At 37.0% G+C, this 17,500-nt stretch overlaps 1 protein-coding gene across 2 annotated transcripts in view; it reads right to left on the bottom strand.

The window, feature by feature from the left end:
* The window catches only part of LOC135223704 (adenylate cyclase type 6-like), an 891,429-nt gene that overhangs the window by 29,029 nt on the left and 844,900 nt on the right, over positions 1-17,500 (bottom strand). For both annotated transcript variants that reach the window (XM_064262427.1, XM_064262428.1), the window contains exons 9-13: positions 8,943-9,052; positions 7,027-7,183; positions 6,389-6,486; positions 5,074-5,158; positions 1,753-1,869 (exon numbers count right to left, since the gene is read on the bottom strand). In XM_064262427.1, coding sequence (XP_064118497.1) covers positions 1,753-1,869; positions 5,074-5,158; positions 6,389-6,486; positions 7,027-7,183; positions 8,943-9,052 — 567 coding nt within the window. The remainder of the gene's footprint in view (positions 1-1,752; positions 1,870-5,073; positions 5,159-6,388; positions 6,487-7,026; positions 7,184-8,942; positions 9,053-17,500) is intronic.

The following is a 17,500-nucleotide window of genomic DNA, read 5'->3' as shown; positions in this document are numbered from 1 at the left end:
TTTACAGCCTTTCCTCCTTCGATTTAGCTGATAACTTTAACTGCTAGCATTATTTACTTCAAGTCTAATGATATTTCCAAAATAATTATGACTTTTATGCTAAGCCAAGTTACCTTACAAATGTAATCAGCTTTCCAATAAATCCCAAATTTTCTCCTATATTTTCAAAGTGGCAATTTAGATTTATAAATTCCACAATAATTGTCTTTGCTCAGAACACTTAACTCATCAACATCCTGGAGCAGAATACGAATCAGAAAAGGGGAAAAAACCAAAGCAAGAAATTTAGATTGTTTTAAAGTGCGATGACCATAACACATCCGAAAAATGGCGAATAACGGTAAAATATATTCAAAATTGAATTCTTGACTCTTACAATCCCTTTAAATCCAAATCCTCTCATCGTATTTTTCAATTTGAAAAAATTAAGGGGAAAATCTAGCATATAGCTCTTGTGTCGCTACCTCTTCTTTTCTTAACAGTATTTAAAAAAAAGAATGATTATAAAAAACACTAAAAAAGCTTAAAAAGAGAATGTGTAACTTTTAGCTTATGGCTTAATGTGATTACTCCCAGTTATTAGAGCAAAAAAAAATTCTGCAGTGCAAACTTTACTTCTTGCACCTGTATAAACAAAAAAATACTTTAATGGAAAACCTTTAAAATGGCACCAATATCCTCTTATAAAGTTACATATTAAAAAACATTCGGCACAACTGGAACTTTGTTCTTTTTCAAGAAGCGAAAAGAAACCCTAGAATACACTCTGGGCAATGTATTTTGTATGAAGCGTTCATGTGACTCCAAAGTGTTTTGCTTTCTGCTCATTATTTTGCGCTCATTTATTTTGGTCCCTTTCCATTTGGCTATTTAAAGTCTTGAACTCTGATAAGCTCTTCCCAACATCTCTCACTTAAGAAATAATCCTAAGGGTGTTGCCATCGAAAGTCTAGAAATCTGATTCTGCAGGGACCTTAAACTACAACCTAACAACAAAGAAAATCCTGCTACACTAGTAGATTCACATCAACCGTGCACCTGATGTCTAGGCCCGTCCCTTACAATGCTCCTGGTTGGCTGTTGATAAGGCAATCACAGGGCTGGAAGCTCTCAGCTCTCTCGAGAGTTCACATAGGCAGGGTGTGTGTTCCATCTCCCCTGAGGGTTATGCATTTCAAAAGCATTTCTCAGGAGAGGTGGAACATACATCCTGCCTATGTAAACTCTCTCGAGAGAGACTGAGTGTCCAGCCCTGTGATTGGCTTATCAACAGCCAATCAGGAGCATCGTAAGGGACTGGCCTAGACATCAGATGCACAGTTGATGTGAATCTACTATAACTGAGATAGATCATAATAAGCACACAGGTTAATGCTAACTGCTAATGACCAATAACCAAAATAATTACTTGAGAACTTAATCATACCACAGGTAATTGAGAAAAACAGCCAAAAGCCAGCTAGACTAACTGTGACTGTTAATACCAGGCAAGTAACCTGAGATCTTATAATGTAAAATTTAATAAAGAATATGCTTTCAGATAACAGTAGCCAAAGGCCAGCCAAACTAACCGTGATTGTTAATACCAAGCAAATAACCCGAGACTAAAATTGCTTTAAAATTTAAGAGAAAATATACTTTTTGATAAAGGTAGCCAGAGGCCAGAGATACTAATTGAATGTTAATACCACCAGTGTAACCGGAGACTTAAATAATGTTGTAAAACTAAAAAGCTTAAGAAACAGAAATTACCATAGACGTAATTGAGCAGAGGAAGAGGATGAGTACCACGAAGCAAGCCAGCATTTGGCTGACGGTGCGGCTGGTGGCCACAGCAGTGCTCATGTTCTTGATCCCAGACGGCATGCACTGAAAAACAACAAAATGTTTAGCTCACTCTTGTATTTTAAGTCTACGTCGCTGTTCAGTTTTGTATTGTTATGGTAGTCTATTCTTCGTTTATTCATTTTGCTATTTTGGTATCACTATTCTGCACTTATTTCACTTCTGGGTATTCTGTTCCTTGAAAGTCTGTAGTCTTGTATTAGTTTCAAAACAATACTTGCATATTTTGATATTAATAATGACAATAATAACTGGAATTGCCTACACACTAGCATGTTATCACAACATTCTATTAGATTTTATCAAGACAAATTATGTGATAGTATTAACTTTCATTTTTTATTGACAGCGATGTAAGGCCTATTCTGGCCTGACATTAGCTATCAGTGTTTCCACTGTCATATAAAGCGGCGAGTGTAAGGTCAATTATTTCTGCAGCAACGGCTGTGAATGAGTAACTGAAAAGACAAGTTTTACGGATGCGTAAATAATAAAAACCTAGGCATAATTAGGGTTCCATGATGTGGAATTAAAAGCAAACTACAGACCAGTCATAAACATAGTTCAATCTTTTGGGTTTATAGCCAGATGATAATAATAATAACAATAATATTGTTTTTTCTATTTTCCTTATAATTCGTTTCTCAGGCTCAGCGATGTTTCTGAGTAACTGACCAATATTCATATTGGGAATTTTCAAAAATCATAAATGCTGAAGGTAATCTTTTATTGGAACAGGATATCAGGTTCAGGTCAAGCAGGGGTCGTCGTCAGTGCTGGTATTATTCCTTAGGCGTAGTTCAGTTCGGGGCCGGGTTCGTCTTCGGTTTAAGGGCTGGTATAGCTGGTATATCTGGTATTACGTGACGTTTCGACCTTCTCACAGGTCATCCTCGGACGAGTCGTTTGAAGAGACTGTAGCAAGAAAGTCTGTGGGGCGGTATTTATAGCGGCTCGAACCTAGAGTTGCATTCTCATTGGTCGGGCCAGTCTTGGACGAAGTTGTGGATCTCGCCTCGAAGGTCTCGGGGATTCTCTCGTGCGAGCGCCACAGTAGTGTGCCTGGGGATGAACGACCGGAATTCCGTCCGTAGCAGGAATCCTGTCATCCCGTGGGGGCTCCTGATTATCTGGTATTGTCGGGGGGTCGTTCGCTGCTCTCCGGGCGGCGGTGGGAAGGAGAAACGTTTCTTGGGTGATGTTAAGATTTGGTCTCTCCTTGCCTATATGGAGGGCTTCTAGGAGGCGCAGACGTCGGGGATCCGTTGTCTGGTCTATTATTTCGATATTAGGAATAATATCATTTCTCTTTATCCGTTTGTTATGAGCAGTCCTGGCGTGGTTGAAGATGGCTCCTTCTTGAGCGTGGCAGGAGATTCGCTTGGAGAAACGCATGGAGGTCATACCGACGTATTTGCCGAGGCATCCTCGGACGGGGCATGTGTAACGGTAGACCACACTCGTCTTCTTCGTGCTGAATTCGGAATCTCGCTGTTCGAACAGGGAGATTCCGAATTCAGCACGAAGGTGTACACGAAGCCGACGAACCTGGGAATGTGCATGAACGGTGAGAGCGAGTGCCCTGAGAGGTATAAGCGCTCCACCATCAGCGCCTTCGTCAGGAGGGCCCTCTCACACTGCTCCTCCTGGAATGACACACACAGTGAATTGGAGCGCGCCGCCCAGGTCCTCGTCGACAACGGACACACCAATCATGCTGTTGGTGAATCTATAAGGAAAAATATGGAAGCCTGGTACCATCAGGAACCCCGCCCCGATGTTGCAGAGCCCATCAAGCTTTTCTACAAGGGGCACTTCCACCGGAGGTACAAGGAGGACGAACAAGCCCTCAAAAAGATCATCGACGAAAACATCAGCCCCGCCGACCCAGACAAAAATATTAAGTTAATTATATATTATAAAACTAAGAAGACGAGCAGCCTGGTGATGAGAAACAACCCTTCGGCGCCCCTGCAGGATCCCTTGAAGAAGACGGGTGTGGTCTACCGTTACACATGCCCCGTCCGAGGATGCCTCGGCAAATACGTCGGTATGACCTCCATGCGTTTCTCCAAGCGAATCTCCTGCCACGCTCAAGAAGGAGCCATCTTCAACCACGCCAGGACTGCTCATAACAAACGGATAAAGAGAAATGATATTATTCCTAATATCGAAATAATAGACCAGACAACGGATCCCCGACGTCTGCGCCTCCTAGAAGCCCTCCATATAGGCAAGGAGAGACCAAATCTTAACATCACCCAAGAAACGTTTCTCCTTCCCACCGCCGCCCGGAGAGCAGCGAACGACCCCCCGACTATACCAGATAATCAGGAACCCCCACGGGATGACAGGATTCCTGCTATGGACGGAATTCCTGTCGTTCATCCCCAGGCACACTACTGTGGCGCTCACACGAGAGAATCCTCGAGACCTTCGAGCCAAGATCCACGACTTCGTCCAAGACCGGCCCGACCAATGAGAATGCAACTCTAGGTCCGAGCTGCTATAAATACCGCCCCACAGACTTTCTTGCTACAGTCTCTTCAAACGACTCGTCCGAGGATGACCTGCGAGAAGGTCGAAACGTCACGTAATACCAGATATACCAGCTATACCAGCACCAATACCAGCCCTTAAACCGAAGACGAACCCGGCCCCGAACTGAACTACGCCTAAGGAATAATACCAGCACTGACGACGACCCCTGCTTGACCTGAACCTGCTATCCTGTTCCAATAAAAGATTACCTTCAGCATTTATGATTTTTGAAAATTCCCAATATGAATATTGGTCAGTTACTCAGAAACATCGCTGAGCCTGAGAAACAAATTATAAGGAAAATAGAAAAAACAATATATAAAATCAACTCGCTTAATTCTGCCATTCTTTTTAATAATAATAATAATAATAATAATAATAATAATAATAATAATAATAATAATAAGAAGAAGAAGAAGAAGAAGAAGAAGAAGAAGTTCAAAAACATATACCTAATTAGTCATTAATCAGTTACGTAAGATATTTATTAAAAATATACTTTAAGATTTAGTAATAAAAGTAATAAAAGTAATGAAGACAATAATTAGCGTCAGAAGAAAAGAAATAGGCACCAGAAGCAAGTGAGAGAGAGAGAGAGAGAGAGAGAGAGAGAGAGAGAGAGAGAGAGAGAGAGAGAGAGTTGTCCATCAAGTTGATAATGGTTAAATGACAACATTAACAACTCACCTCGCACTTCTCTGCCAGCACCATGACAACGACCATGGTCGTCACGAGAATCCCCACGAGAAAGACGCCCAACGACCCAGAAAACCTGAGGAATATGACAAAGTTGTTAGTGCTATAGTCCTTGAGGAATAAGAAAAAGTTGTTAGTGTTAAGTATATAGTCTTTGAGGAATAAGACAAAGTTGTTAGCGCTAAGTATATAGTTTTTGAGGAATAAGACAAAGTTGTTAGCACTGAGTAGTCCTTGTATTGCTGCATTTTAAAATATTTTTTCGCATAAAACAATCGGTTTGTAAAGTAATAGCTGAAAACTACTTTTTATTTATAGGTAAACATAAAACAATATTTGACATCTGGAATATTGTTGTCTCACACGCGCAGTCGAACATCGGTGAGCTAATCGTGAGACAAAACCTTAACAAATTTATACTGTCTTAATTTTACGTCCTGTATTAGCCAAATTTCAACACTATTACCAGCTATTTGTTGCTAAGTTTGGCGTATAAATGCTCAAAAATGCAAGAAAATTGGGCGTAAAAACATATAACATTGTTTAAGATCATATCCTGCCCTTAAAATACCCAGTGCCTTAAATCCAAGGATCCACTGTCTTTTTTTTTTTTTTTTTTTTTTTTTTTTTTTTTTTTTTTTTTTTTTTTTTTGTGTTGGCTCGAAGATCCTGACAAGCTAGCTGGTCAAAGTACGAATAAAACTGCAGGTCTGAAAGACTTCTGCTTTCAATACAGCACCCAACGGCCGCGTGTGACACCACCATCAGTTAAAAAAAAAAAAAAAAAAAATTCTCTTCCAATTTCATTCTGCTTCTCTTTCCTGCATCCATCAAGTCCTGGGTAGATAAGGGCTTTAGGTTGTCTGTCTCATCGGAAGTGGGGGGGAATTCATTCTTGGAAACTATTTCCTATCTAACTCGAAATCTCTCCGAAGCAAATAACCTTGGACGGATATCTGTCTATTCAGATTTCAAGTTTGAAGACAAGTCTTAAATAAATCATGAAAATGAAGGAATGACAGTTCTGAAACGTTGAGTATATACTCTTCATTGTGCAGTTAGCAACAACATCTGCTAATATTAGCATTGCACTAATAAAAATTAGAATTCTATTATTATTGTGCTAGTATTAGCATTTGCACTAATAATTATTATCATTTTATTATTACTGTGCTAATATTAGCAATTTCACTAATAATAATCATTTTATCATCATTGTGCTGATATTAGCAAAAATCGTAGCAACAACAGTAGCACCTACTGAATGATTAATATAAATTCATGAGCAGTACTATAGCACACTTACCTAGGAATTATGATAAGCTGCACAACGCACGTACACACCAAGGTTATCCAAGAGAAGATGAAGTAAGCTGGTAGCATTTTGTCTCTTTCTTTGGAATACTGAAAGGCAGGAGGATACAGGTGAATTGTGGTTTCTTTTGAAGCAGCTATACATAATTACTGCTGGAGATGAATGATGAGGAACGAACAAATAAAACTGCTTAGTGTGCTATTTGTATTTTTTTTTTTTGTTAAATACTACGCATAAAACATTTAGATTGAGCACTCTGTCAGTTTGATCATACACACACACACACACACACACACACACACACATATATATATATATATATATATAATATATATATATATATATATATATATATATATATATATACACACACACACAAAATATGAGAGAGAGAGAGAGAGAGACAGAGAGAGAGACGAGCGAGAGAGCAGACCTGGAGAGAGGAGAGAAGAGGAGAGAGCCCAGTAGTTCTGCATGAACCAATAATAGGGGTATATTATTGGATAAACGTAAAAATCTAATAAAAAAAAAACTTGTCAATAATAATGTAAACAACGTCTTATGAAGAGCGCACACATAAAAATGTATCCAATCCGGGAACCATTTATAAAACAACTTTATACACTTACCTTTTCTTCGACCGAAGACTTTCTAAAGGTTAGAATGAATCTTTTACAGTGCTCTGTACGAAGCCTGTCTATGGACCGCGATTCAATTGCTCTGGCTAAGTAATCGTTGACTTCTTCTCCCGTATTTTTTCCATCCGACGAGTCGCTCAAACCTAGCCTGGAAGATGGGGGAAAAAAATAATGATATTCGTAAATCATTAAAAATAATAATTTCTTGAAATGTGAATATCGCTAGAACCTAAAGGGCAAATAATAAAATAGCTTTATTATTATTATTATTATTATTATTATTATTATTATTATTATTATTTAGGAAGCAGACCCTCTCTCAAGCATACTTTATTTAAAGTAATGCCTACTCCAGCAGCGTTACACTTGTAGAAATTCTTCTCTATTTTCCGAATAGCGGCTTTTTCCGTGCCACTTAAACAGCCTGTTTAAGTAGCACGGAAAAAGCCGCTATTCGGAAAATATAGAAGAATCTCTGCAAGTGTAACGCTGCTGAAGTAGCCATTACTTTTAATAAAGTTATTCTTATTATTATTATTATTCAGAGGATTAAAACCAAATGGAAAGGGCCAACTAGGTCAACTGACTTGAAATTCAAGCTTCAAAAGAATATGGAATTTATTTGAAAGAAATTACAGTAGATGACAAGATGCAGCATTATAAAAGAATAGTTCTACAAGTCTGGTTTTCATTTGCATATATTTCGCATAACACATTTCGTGAATCATTATGTCATTTCTAAAGGGAGAGAAAACGCTAACAATAAACTAGCATTCTCTTAAAGTGTGCGGCTGTGATGACATACAGACCATCTATTAAATACTGTTCGACAAATGTGATCGTTTCTCCCCTTCTAGCAATTTCTGCTTATGTTTCCATCCCTCTTTTACCAGGTTTATATTAGTAATAATTCCCCTACAATTGCCCTACCACGGTCTAGCTTCATTTCCACCCTATGATCTGTCGTATACACAAACAAATTACATTTTTAAATATAAAATGGAAGCAAGTCAACAAATTTCAAAGTTCGTTCTTATTCATTAATAATAACTAGACAATCTTTTTGTCGCAATACAAACATCTTAATAATGCAGTTAAGTGCAACAGAAAGATACAACAAAGCATTCTACAGTTTAGAATATTTTAGTAAAAATGAAAGGTTTTCCCAGATATGCATATAAAACAACTTCGTCAGTAAACAAGCAGAAAGTCTCAGGGAAGTGCTTCGTACTCACAAGAAGTCAGGGAAGGAAAATATAACACAATCTTGCCTCCTATCGTGACTCTAAAGCAGTTAAGATACATAAAACTTAACCAATCTTTCCTTTACAAATCGTTCATAATTCATCATATACTCACTTGTTGATATACCAGTGCTTTTATGTACTGATATGTTATAAACTGACACATTTTGATCATTACTGTGTCTTTTCCACATACAGAAAATTTGGACACTTTATGAAAACAACCAAACATAGAATAAGCACATTAATTTTGATCGACAAATTACTCCTCAAGTTCATCGAAATGGGAAAGTCAAACCAGGAATCTATAAGACACCTCGTGTAATTCAAAACCAATTTAAAAAGCAAAAATCACTGGAAAACCGAGGTTGCCTGTTTCTGGAACTGCATCAAGCAGAGGACAGATGCAAGATGATGCTAGTTACGCAAGGAGTCATATCAGATTGACAGGAGTCTCTCTTATATATTTGATGAGAAGAGAAGCGTCGTGCAATGAGAATGGAAAGACATTTTGCAATACGTCCCCATATCAAGTAATGCAATGGAAAATCTTATTACCACAATAAACGTAAAATATAATTGACGGTAATGGACCAAGGGAGACTGAAAGTGTTTACTAATGGTATAAAATGATCGAATAACTGTGGTAGATAGAAAACTCACTTATTATGTATATTGGTGTTTTGTTTGCTATGTCCTTCGTGGCCGATCATCCGCAGTTCTTTGCTGACGCTGCCATTCATATTGTACATCGAGGTCTTCTTAGCATGGTGCTGAAATATCAAAGTCAAAGACATGGTTCAACAAAGTGAAAGTACTGAAAGCCATGACAAACTAGAATTATGTAACATAGGCAATAAAACTGTCTCACATTTCAGGTTATAAAACAGAAATATTAAAGTTCATAAGCATCAAAAGCGTCTTTAATCTTTTATGACGTAAAATGGTAGTATTAAAATAAAACGAGTATGAATACTGCTAAGACCTTTTATAGATTACATAATAAAACAGGCGCGTTGAACTGCCTTCCTAAACCCAAACGCTGGCCCAGGAGTATAAAACAGCATGCCATTAAAACTGTCCTCATTATTTAAAGTCCTGATAAAAGATCAACAGATCAAATTATTTGACCTTCTATTCTGCGACGCCCATTCCACAATAATAATCGTATCATATTCATGACCATAGCCACCTCTCAGCAACGTCTTCCAAAGGGGATCCCTTGAACTCAGGAGGAAAGTTACATAGTCTGCATACAAATGGAGGCCAGAGCTTACTACTAAAGTTCATGTCTTGTCCACAATCAGGCGTTACTGTGGCTTGCAACATACCTTAGGATTCTGGTACAAAAAACATTGAGTGATTATGAGGCATTACAGGCAACTGGTTACGTAAATAACTGTTTTCATTTTGATCCCACAGTTCCCGTTGCTTTAAAACTAACCTCATTTAAAGACGATAAAATATATTTCGGGTTTCGATGTGTACTTACAAAAAAAAAAAAAAAAAAAAAAAAAAAAAACGCTTGGACGGATTTTTCACTTCTACCAACGAAGCTTGACAGAAGTGATGTATTCTCTAATTTCTGTTTAGTTATAGCATTTATCAAAGGTACCCGGGCGAATTTTAAGGCAATGTAGTGGACGTGCGGACTATGAACGCAAGAAGTGACGATCAGATTTGTAGATGAATCCAGTAGAACAGGATGTAAATTCATGATATTTTATTTTTTTACTTAATTTTTTTTTTTTTTTTTGAGGAATGGGGAAGGGTGTGTGTGTGTGTGTTGGGGGGGGGGGGGGTTGGTACTGGCAAGGTAGATTTTTAAATCTTTTATAAATGATTAATTTATTTTTTGTGGAATGGAGAGGGAAGCTGGGGAAGGGTTGGGGGCCGGGGTACTGGCAAGGTAACCTCTTTCTGAGTTCCTTCCGGTGCTTCATAAGCATTCATGCCTCTATACGAAGCCCAGAAAAAAAAAAAAAATCAATAAGTAAAAAAAAAAATTTTTTTAATATAAAAGTCGCAGTTTCATTAGCCGGCGGGGCTTAATCCCCAAGTCTGGCTACCAAACCCGTCAGGTTTTACCTACGCGCGAAAACACCCTGAAAAGAAGAGGAGCGAAAATGAAAGGTTGTTCAGTGGTTCGAAACCTCTCGAACCATTTGAACACCTGTCGATATCGGGGAAATGTTTGGGGGCTGCGATCTGAAAGGCAACGAAGCACCCGCTTCATTTTTACCTCTCAGCAGCGCCATTCACTCGCATATCATCTACCGACGAAAAATGGTTCATTTGGTTTCTCCTTGATTATTGAGGGGGTTAAATGAAAACGCACTCCTTTTGGGAAAACAGTTCTATAGGGAATACGGTTTTATACGAAATAAAGACTGACGAAAGAACGAAGCCAAATTTATCTAACTTAATAGGAAGAAAATCGATTTGACTGTATCCATTGCTATTTTTAGAAGCCTCACTCGATACCGCACACACACACACACACACAGAGGAATAGTGACGTCACCAGCCATATGCCATGTTATTTCGCCGTCACTTACATAAATTGGCAGAGTGGAGCGGAACATCGACACGTAAAATAAGCACAACACAAGGCGTTCCAGGTCGGACGCGAGGTTTCTTTTATTTACGCAAATGCCCTAAAAATAGAAATGTTCAACTTGACGATACGTCAACGGCCGAGCGACGCTGGTGCATTGAGCCCTGGTGGCAACACAGTTCCGAATGCGTTCACGAAATTGAAAATCACACTTTTATTTCGTTTTCCGACTAAAAGGTGCTGTATATTTAGAAAGTTCATAACAGGAGACGACAAACGGCATGCTGACTGTTCTCCGGCAGCCTTCAAATAATGAATATATTTGATGCTTTCATGGGAAAACTCATAAACGTGTGCGCACAATTCTCAAACAACACGAACAAACCGGCACAATCACAGTTACTTTATATAGTTTCCTACTATTTTGCGTATTCGTTCTTCTCTGTTTACTATACACACAGAATACATATACTTGTGAATTTTTATCACATCACCGTAATTCGTATACATGCATCAAGCTACAAATGTCGTTTAATATCCAATTCGCTCTACCTCAGATTAATATATTTTCATATACGTTAACCGAAGGGGAATTGTTTAGTTGATAATTAATAATAATTTCGTCCTCTCGTGGATTCGAAACCGGCGCTCAGCGGACAGAGGAAATCGGGACTTCCCTGACGCCTTAACCGGCCTGGTCAGTTTAGGCGTCACTGAAGTCTTGAATTCTCCTCCTCTGTGCGTTGGTTCCAATCCACGAGAGGACGAAATTATCATCAACTAAAAATTGATGCACACACACATATCTATATCTATATATATATATATATATATATATATATATATATATATATATATATATATATATATATATATATATTATATATATATATTATACCAGTGTGTCTATGTTCGTCGTTTGATTTTACGAATGGAGCAGTTGTATTTGAAACAATTACAATCCGTTCGAAAGTATTAATCTCATGAAAATAATTATAAAAAAGTCCCCTTCATCAAAGAATAAAAGCAAAACACTGCATTTTCGCTATTAAGAAGGATAACCGTACTCAGCCTTCCCAAAAGTATAACCACGGTGTTACTAACAATAGTCGTAGAACTTTCTCAATAGTAGGTCGTAGATTAAAATAAATAAATAAATAAATAAAAAATAATAATTTCTTGATTTCAAAACTATTATTTAATGGAAAAAATGATTGACGGATTATGAGTAGTCTGCCGATGCAAGATACGTCTCATAACAATAAGATCTGGACTTAGGAAAATTATATTAACAATCGTTAACCGTTTTTTTTTTAAAGTAAATTGAATTATTTTTTTTCAAAAGCCCCAGTGGTGCGAGAATCCAATAAGTCGCGATTCCTTACGGATCAAATTAATCCTAAACTGTTCAAAGTTAGAAGTTATATCTTTTAATCTATCAAGTATTGTATGGTAGCCTTCTTCAAATTTTTTTTCAATGACTATTTTAATAAGTAATTTTCTCACAAACTATATAGAAAGTTGCAGATTCGCACCGTGCGACTATATAACTTCAATAAGAAAGAAAGAAGCAAATGCTCCTTAAAGAAAATATAATATATATAAAAAATGCAACGAATATTTTGTAAAATACTATGCGTTATGAAGCATACAGCGTATCTTAGCAGCCTGGTGAAAGTAACAGTGGGTCATAATGAGGCCTGGCAGTAAATAGAATAAGGAGAAAAACACTGAAAAGAAAATTGCCAACCTATTTCGCTAAGGTAAATTCATAAATACACTAATAAATGAATGTATGACTATGCGAAGATGAAACGTGATATAACAATGGAAATATATTTGAAAGGTTTGTAGATTTGAGACTAAAGCTTTTAAGAGTTTATTAATTGTCAGGTGATAGGATCGCCTCAGAAATTATACGACTTAGGAGAAATTACGGAAATTCCACAGACAAGTAAAAATACTGATGGAAGGTCGACTGAGATGGATTTATTAAACGATGTCTTCGTAAAGACGAAAGCGCTTGGATTTCTGCCTATCATTTTCCTGTGGTATTCGCTTATTTAATGAAGTCACGTGCATCTACTGTGATTTTTGTGTGTGTGTGTGTGAAAACAAGAAAAAAACCTACCTTTCTAAAAACCATATTCTATGTCCAGTACTACGGGAAAATAAACAGAAGAAAATAATCTTCTTATCCAAAGTAGAATCCCGGAGACTCAATATTAACTACGCATTGAGTTTCGGACGCCGCTGCTTGATTTCCCGCCATCAACATGCCGGCCTGATTGACGTGGCCAAAGTGCCTGACATAACTGATATCGCCGTGTTGCTTGGCCTCACCCTGGCTTCTTGACTTTGAGTTACCAATTTACCATTTACTTAGTCATCCAGTATTGCAATTGTTTCTTTCGAGATATAAGACAGAGTTCTTTCTGTAAGCTAAATCATACATAGTTTACTTTGTCCTTGCTCTAAATATATCTTGATAAAATTAGTGTAAATATAACATATGCATCCAGTCTTTCGTCTCTACGTGTCAAGGCTTGAAACTATTATGTATCAGTAGTAGTAGTAATAATAGTATGAATAATAGTTTCTTATCATCATCACATCTGAAATTCCGTCAGTCATGCTTTCCTGAGCTTAACTTCCACAAATCTCCACTCATCTCTAGCCTCCCTCCTCATCTTTCTCATCCAAGCAGGTCTGGGTATTCCAACTCACCAAAAGGGCCCACCTGGCTCTGTCGCGTTCTATTCTCCCTGGGGGTGTGCGAAGGACATGTCTAAGCCATCTCAGTCGACCTTTCATCATTATTTTATAGTTTTATAATGTGCATATGAAATTTCCGTAATTTTCCGCCAGTGGTATAATTTCTGACGCAATGCTATCATCAGACTCGTAATAGACTTTTAAAAGGTTAATTCTTTAATTTACGAACCTTTCAAATATATTTCCATTGTTATACCACGTTTCATCTTCGCATTGTTATACAGATCGTACTAGACCTATATACAACCTCAGTTTATTTGATTTCAGAATTTTATTCAGTGTTTTTTTTTATACGTTTTTCAAATTTATCCTTTTTGTTTCCATTTTCTTTCTGCTTGAATTACGGTTTTTTTTTTTTCATATCATCATAACCAGTCACCACTGAAGTTTCCGAAGTGGTCATTACAGCTGCACTGAAACTGCAAAGACCGCGCGAATGACTAGACGCACCACCAAAAATTTAAAAGCAGAGCTCTTGTGCGGAGGAGACCAGACCGAGTAATTTAATCTCTAATTACGAAAGAGAGAAGGCGTAAGTGGCAGTCATCGTTAACGCAAGTGGGGCGCGCAGGCGCTCTCCAGCGTCACTAGTTGAAGCGTCAGCGAGGACGCTGTTGCCGGTTCCCAGAATAATCTGGCCTGGCGTAATTAGATTCCCCTCTCGCCGTCGCACGTGTCGTGGTCTCTATCGAGGGATGGCATAAAGTTCATTATCGGCTGTCACCGCCTGTTTGTGCTAGAGCGTACGCGAGCGCGCGCGTGTATGTGTTTGCCCAGATATTCAACTTTTGATGACGTCATTTCCGCTCAACAATTGATATTGCACGAAGAGACCTGACATTTTCCTCCGGCTCGTTTTCTGGAGAGCTTTTGTTTATGTTTTAAACAGGGAAATATATATATATATATATATATATATATATATATATATATATTTATATATGTGTATGTATATATATTTATATATATATATATATATATATATATATATATATATATCATATCATATATAATATATACACACACACACACACACACACACACACACACACACACACACACACATATATATAATATATATATATATATATATATATATATATATATATATATATATACACATATATATATGAGCAAAGTTACAGCCACGAAGGAAAATTGAAATACTGGAGATGCCAAGTACTTTCGTCTGATTACCAAGACATGCTCACAGCGGTGACCGGTAATTTGACTCCTGGTAATTTGACTCCCGGTAATTTGACTCCGGTAATTTAACTTCTGGTAATTTGACTCCCGGTAAATTCACTCCGAATATCCAAAAAATATAGATAAATAAAAGGAATATACAATTATAACAGAAAATAGAATTTTAACCTTGCTTTGGTTGCTTATAGGCATATAAGTAGTTGAATGAAACTATTACTTGATGCAGACTAATGAAACTATCACTCCAGTAATATACCTTGGTTGTTTAGATGCATAATTATCTTATTTTGGTTGTTTATACTTAACTGAATATATCACTCCAGTACTTTGTATTTCTACATCAACATCTGTCTTCCTTAGCCATTACTTAAAAAGGATTTATACATACACCATGCCTTGCGTGTTTAACAGTACTAGAGGAAAGAAGAAACTTGTGGATGACTTAAATTATATATATATATATGAAGCGCTGAAACGGAATGCCACTGGATCCAAGACTTAGTGGAAATGTGAAATCAAGTCATATAAGGTAAAGCTAGAGTCCACACCATGACACATGACGAAGATTATGCATCAATCAGGGATGTTGATGAACATCATCATAGTTCAGGTGCTTCAAAACCTCAAGTGCGCAAAACTTGAGCGGACCTAAAGGCGCAGGCAACAGCTTCCCAGGAATCTTGTCTCTCACTCATTTCATCTATTTGTATAAACCTTGATGAAACGAAATGGCTAACATGTCATCAATAAGTTGTGTAAGTCGCAATATGAGAAACTGGCGTCGAACAAGCGAAAGTCCTCCTCAAATTTTGAACTAAAACAAAAGTGGAAGTGAAATTACCGGAAGTCAAATTGACCGGGAGTCAAATTACCGGGGTCAAAATACCTAGAAACGGTAGCAGCAACATGTCTCGGTAATAAGACGAAATTACTTGGCATCTCTAGTGTTTCAATTTTCCTTCGTGGCTGTAAACTTTGTGCGTATAGTCATCACGTTTTTTTATTTCTTCGTGATTTAAAATCATATATATATATATATGTATATATATATATATATAGATATATATAGATATATATACCATATATATGATGTATATATATATAATATATATATATATATATATATCTGTAGTATATATATGCGTTTATGTATATATATACACACATATATATGTATATATATATATATATATATATATATATACATATATATATATAATATATATATATATATATATATATATATATATATATAATATATATATATATAATGTATGAATGCATACACAGACGAAGTCTTCTTGCCCAGAAAAAATGGTTAATAAAATACTGCAAAAAGAACGATTACCTTCGTGAGATGGATTACATAATGGAAAAAATATGCGAATAAGATAAAATTCAAGGAGAAATACAAGAATAAAAGACAAAAGTTTGAATATTACTGATCGTAATGTGGATGGAAAAGCCAAAATGTTTAGAGAGCGATTAGGCAAGCTCTCATATAAACAACGGACTTAGGCAGAAGTAGAAGGAGGAAGCAAGAAGTCTTGCTCTTGAAGGTCGGATGTTTATGACGATTGAATAAACCGGAAGAAGGAAGATTTTAGAGTGACAGTGGATGGAACGAGACACAGCTTTGGCATCATCGAATCAAGAGGCCTGAACAAAGTAAATTACCCACGTCATTAAAATGACGCTGAAGTTGGGATATTGCTGATGATCAAACTTATGGTGTTATAAAATACAACGCTGGTATTGGCGAAGAGAGATTGAGGAGTGATAGATTCTTACAGGGACACAAGTCTGTATACACACACAAATTAATTGCAAAATTATAAGGTTCCGATAATAAAAGTATATGTGAAAGAGAAAGCTTTCAGGAGTATGGGTCTGTGCCTGGTTGCGTTGATAGAGACAAAGGATAGTTTTGCTAGGTGACTTGAATGCAAAAGTGGGTGAGAGAGAAAGTAGGTGCAGCTGACAAGTTTGCAACTTAAAATATGAGAAACTGAAGGAAATCCGAGGCTATGTGATCCAAAGGGGCACCTGCTGTGATAATGGTTTCCACAGAAGAATATTGATAACTATATCTGATAAACTTACTCAGGGCACGTTCTCAAAATCTATGGCCAAATAGCGCATAGTTTCACTAACGAAAATTAAAATAAATGCACTATATTTTATTATAAATAATTTTTCTGTGCTGTTTAACATGCAGGTATTTACTTTTTACATTTTCATTCTAAATAAATAATAAATATCCCATCCTAAAATTTCTATATCTTTAACTCAATGCGAAACACCCTTTTCAGGCCTTTTTTAGGATTTCCTGCCCCTCCCTCCACCAACAAAAACAACAAAGTAGTTTTTAGGCTTACTCCCCGAGTAAGCGAAAATGGAGAAGAAAAGAGTCTGTTGCAACTGTTATAAATACAGTACATTGGATGACTAGCTGACGAAGGTAATGGAGTTGCTGAAGGGGGAAGTTTTAGCTGAAAATGAAGGATGCCAGCTACAAGTCAGTTTCATAAGAAATGAAAATGACGAAAGAAATATGAAAAATAGGCGAGGCTTAAAATATCGAAGTTGAAGGAATACGTGAGCAAAAGGCAGACTTCACGAATGGGATCACTTTTCACCAGGGGGGTGTTTTGGGCATAGTGCTTTTCTCATCTGCATTTCC

Source organism: Macrobrachium nipponense, chromosome 10 (genome assembly GCF_015104395.2).
Source record: "Macrobrachium nipponense isolate FS-2020 chromosome 10, ASM1510439v2, whole genome shotgun sequence".
Taxonomy (NCBI): domain Eukaryota; kingdom Metazoa; phylum Arthropoda; class Malacostraca; order Decapoda; family Palaemonidae; genus Macrobrachium; species Macrobrachium nipponense.
This window is presented reverse-complemented; position numbering and strand designations above follow the sequence as displayed.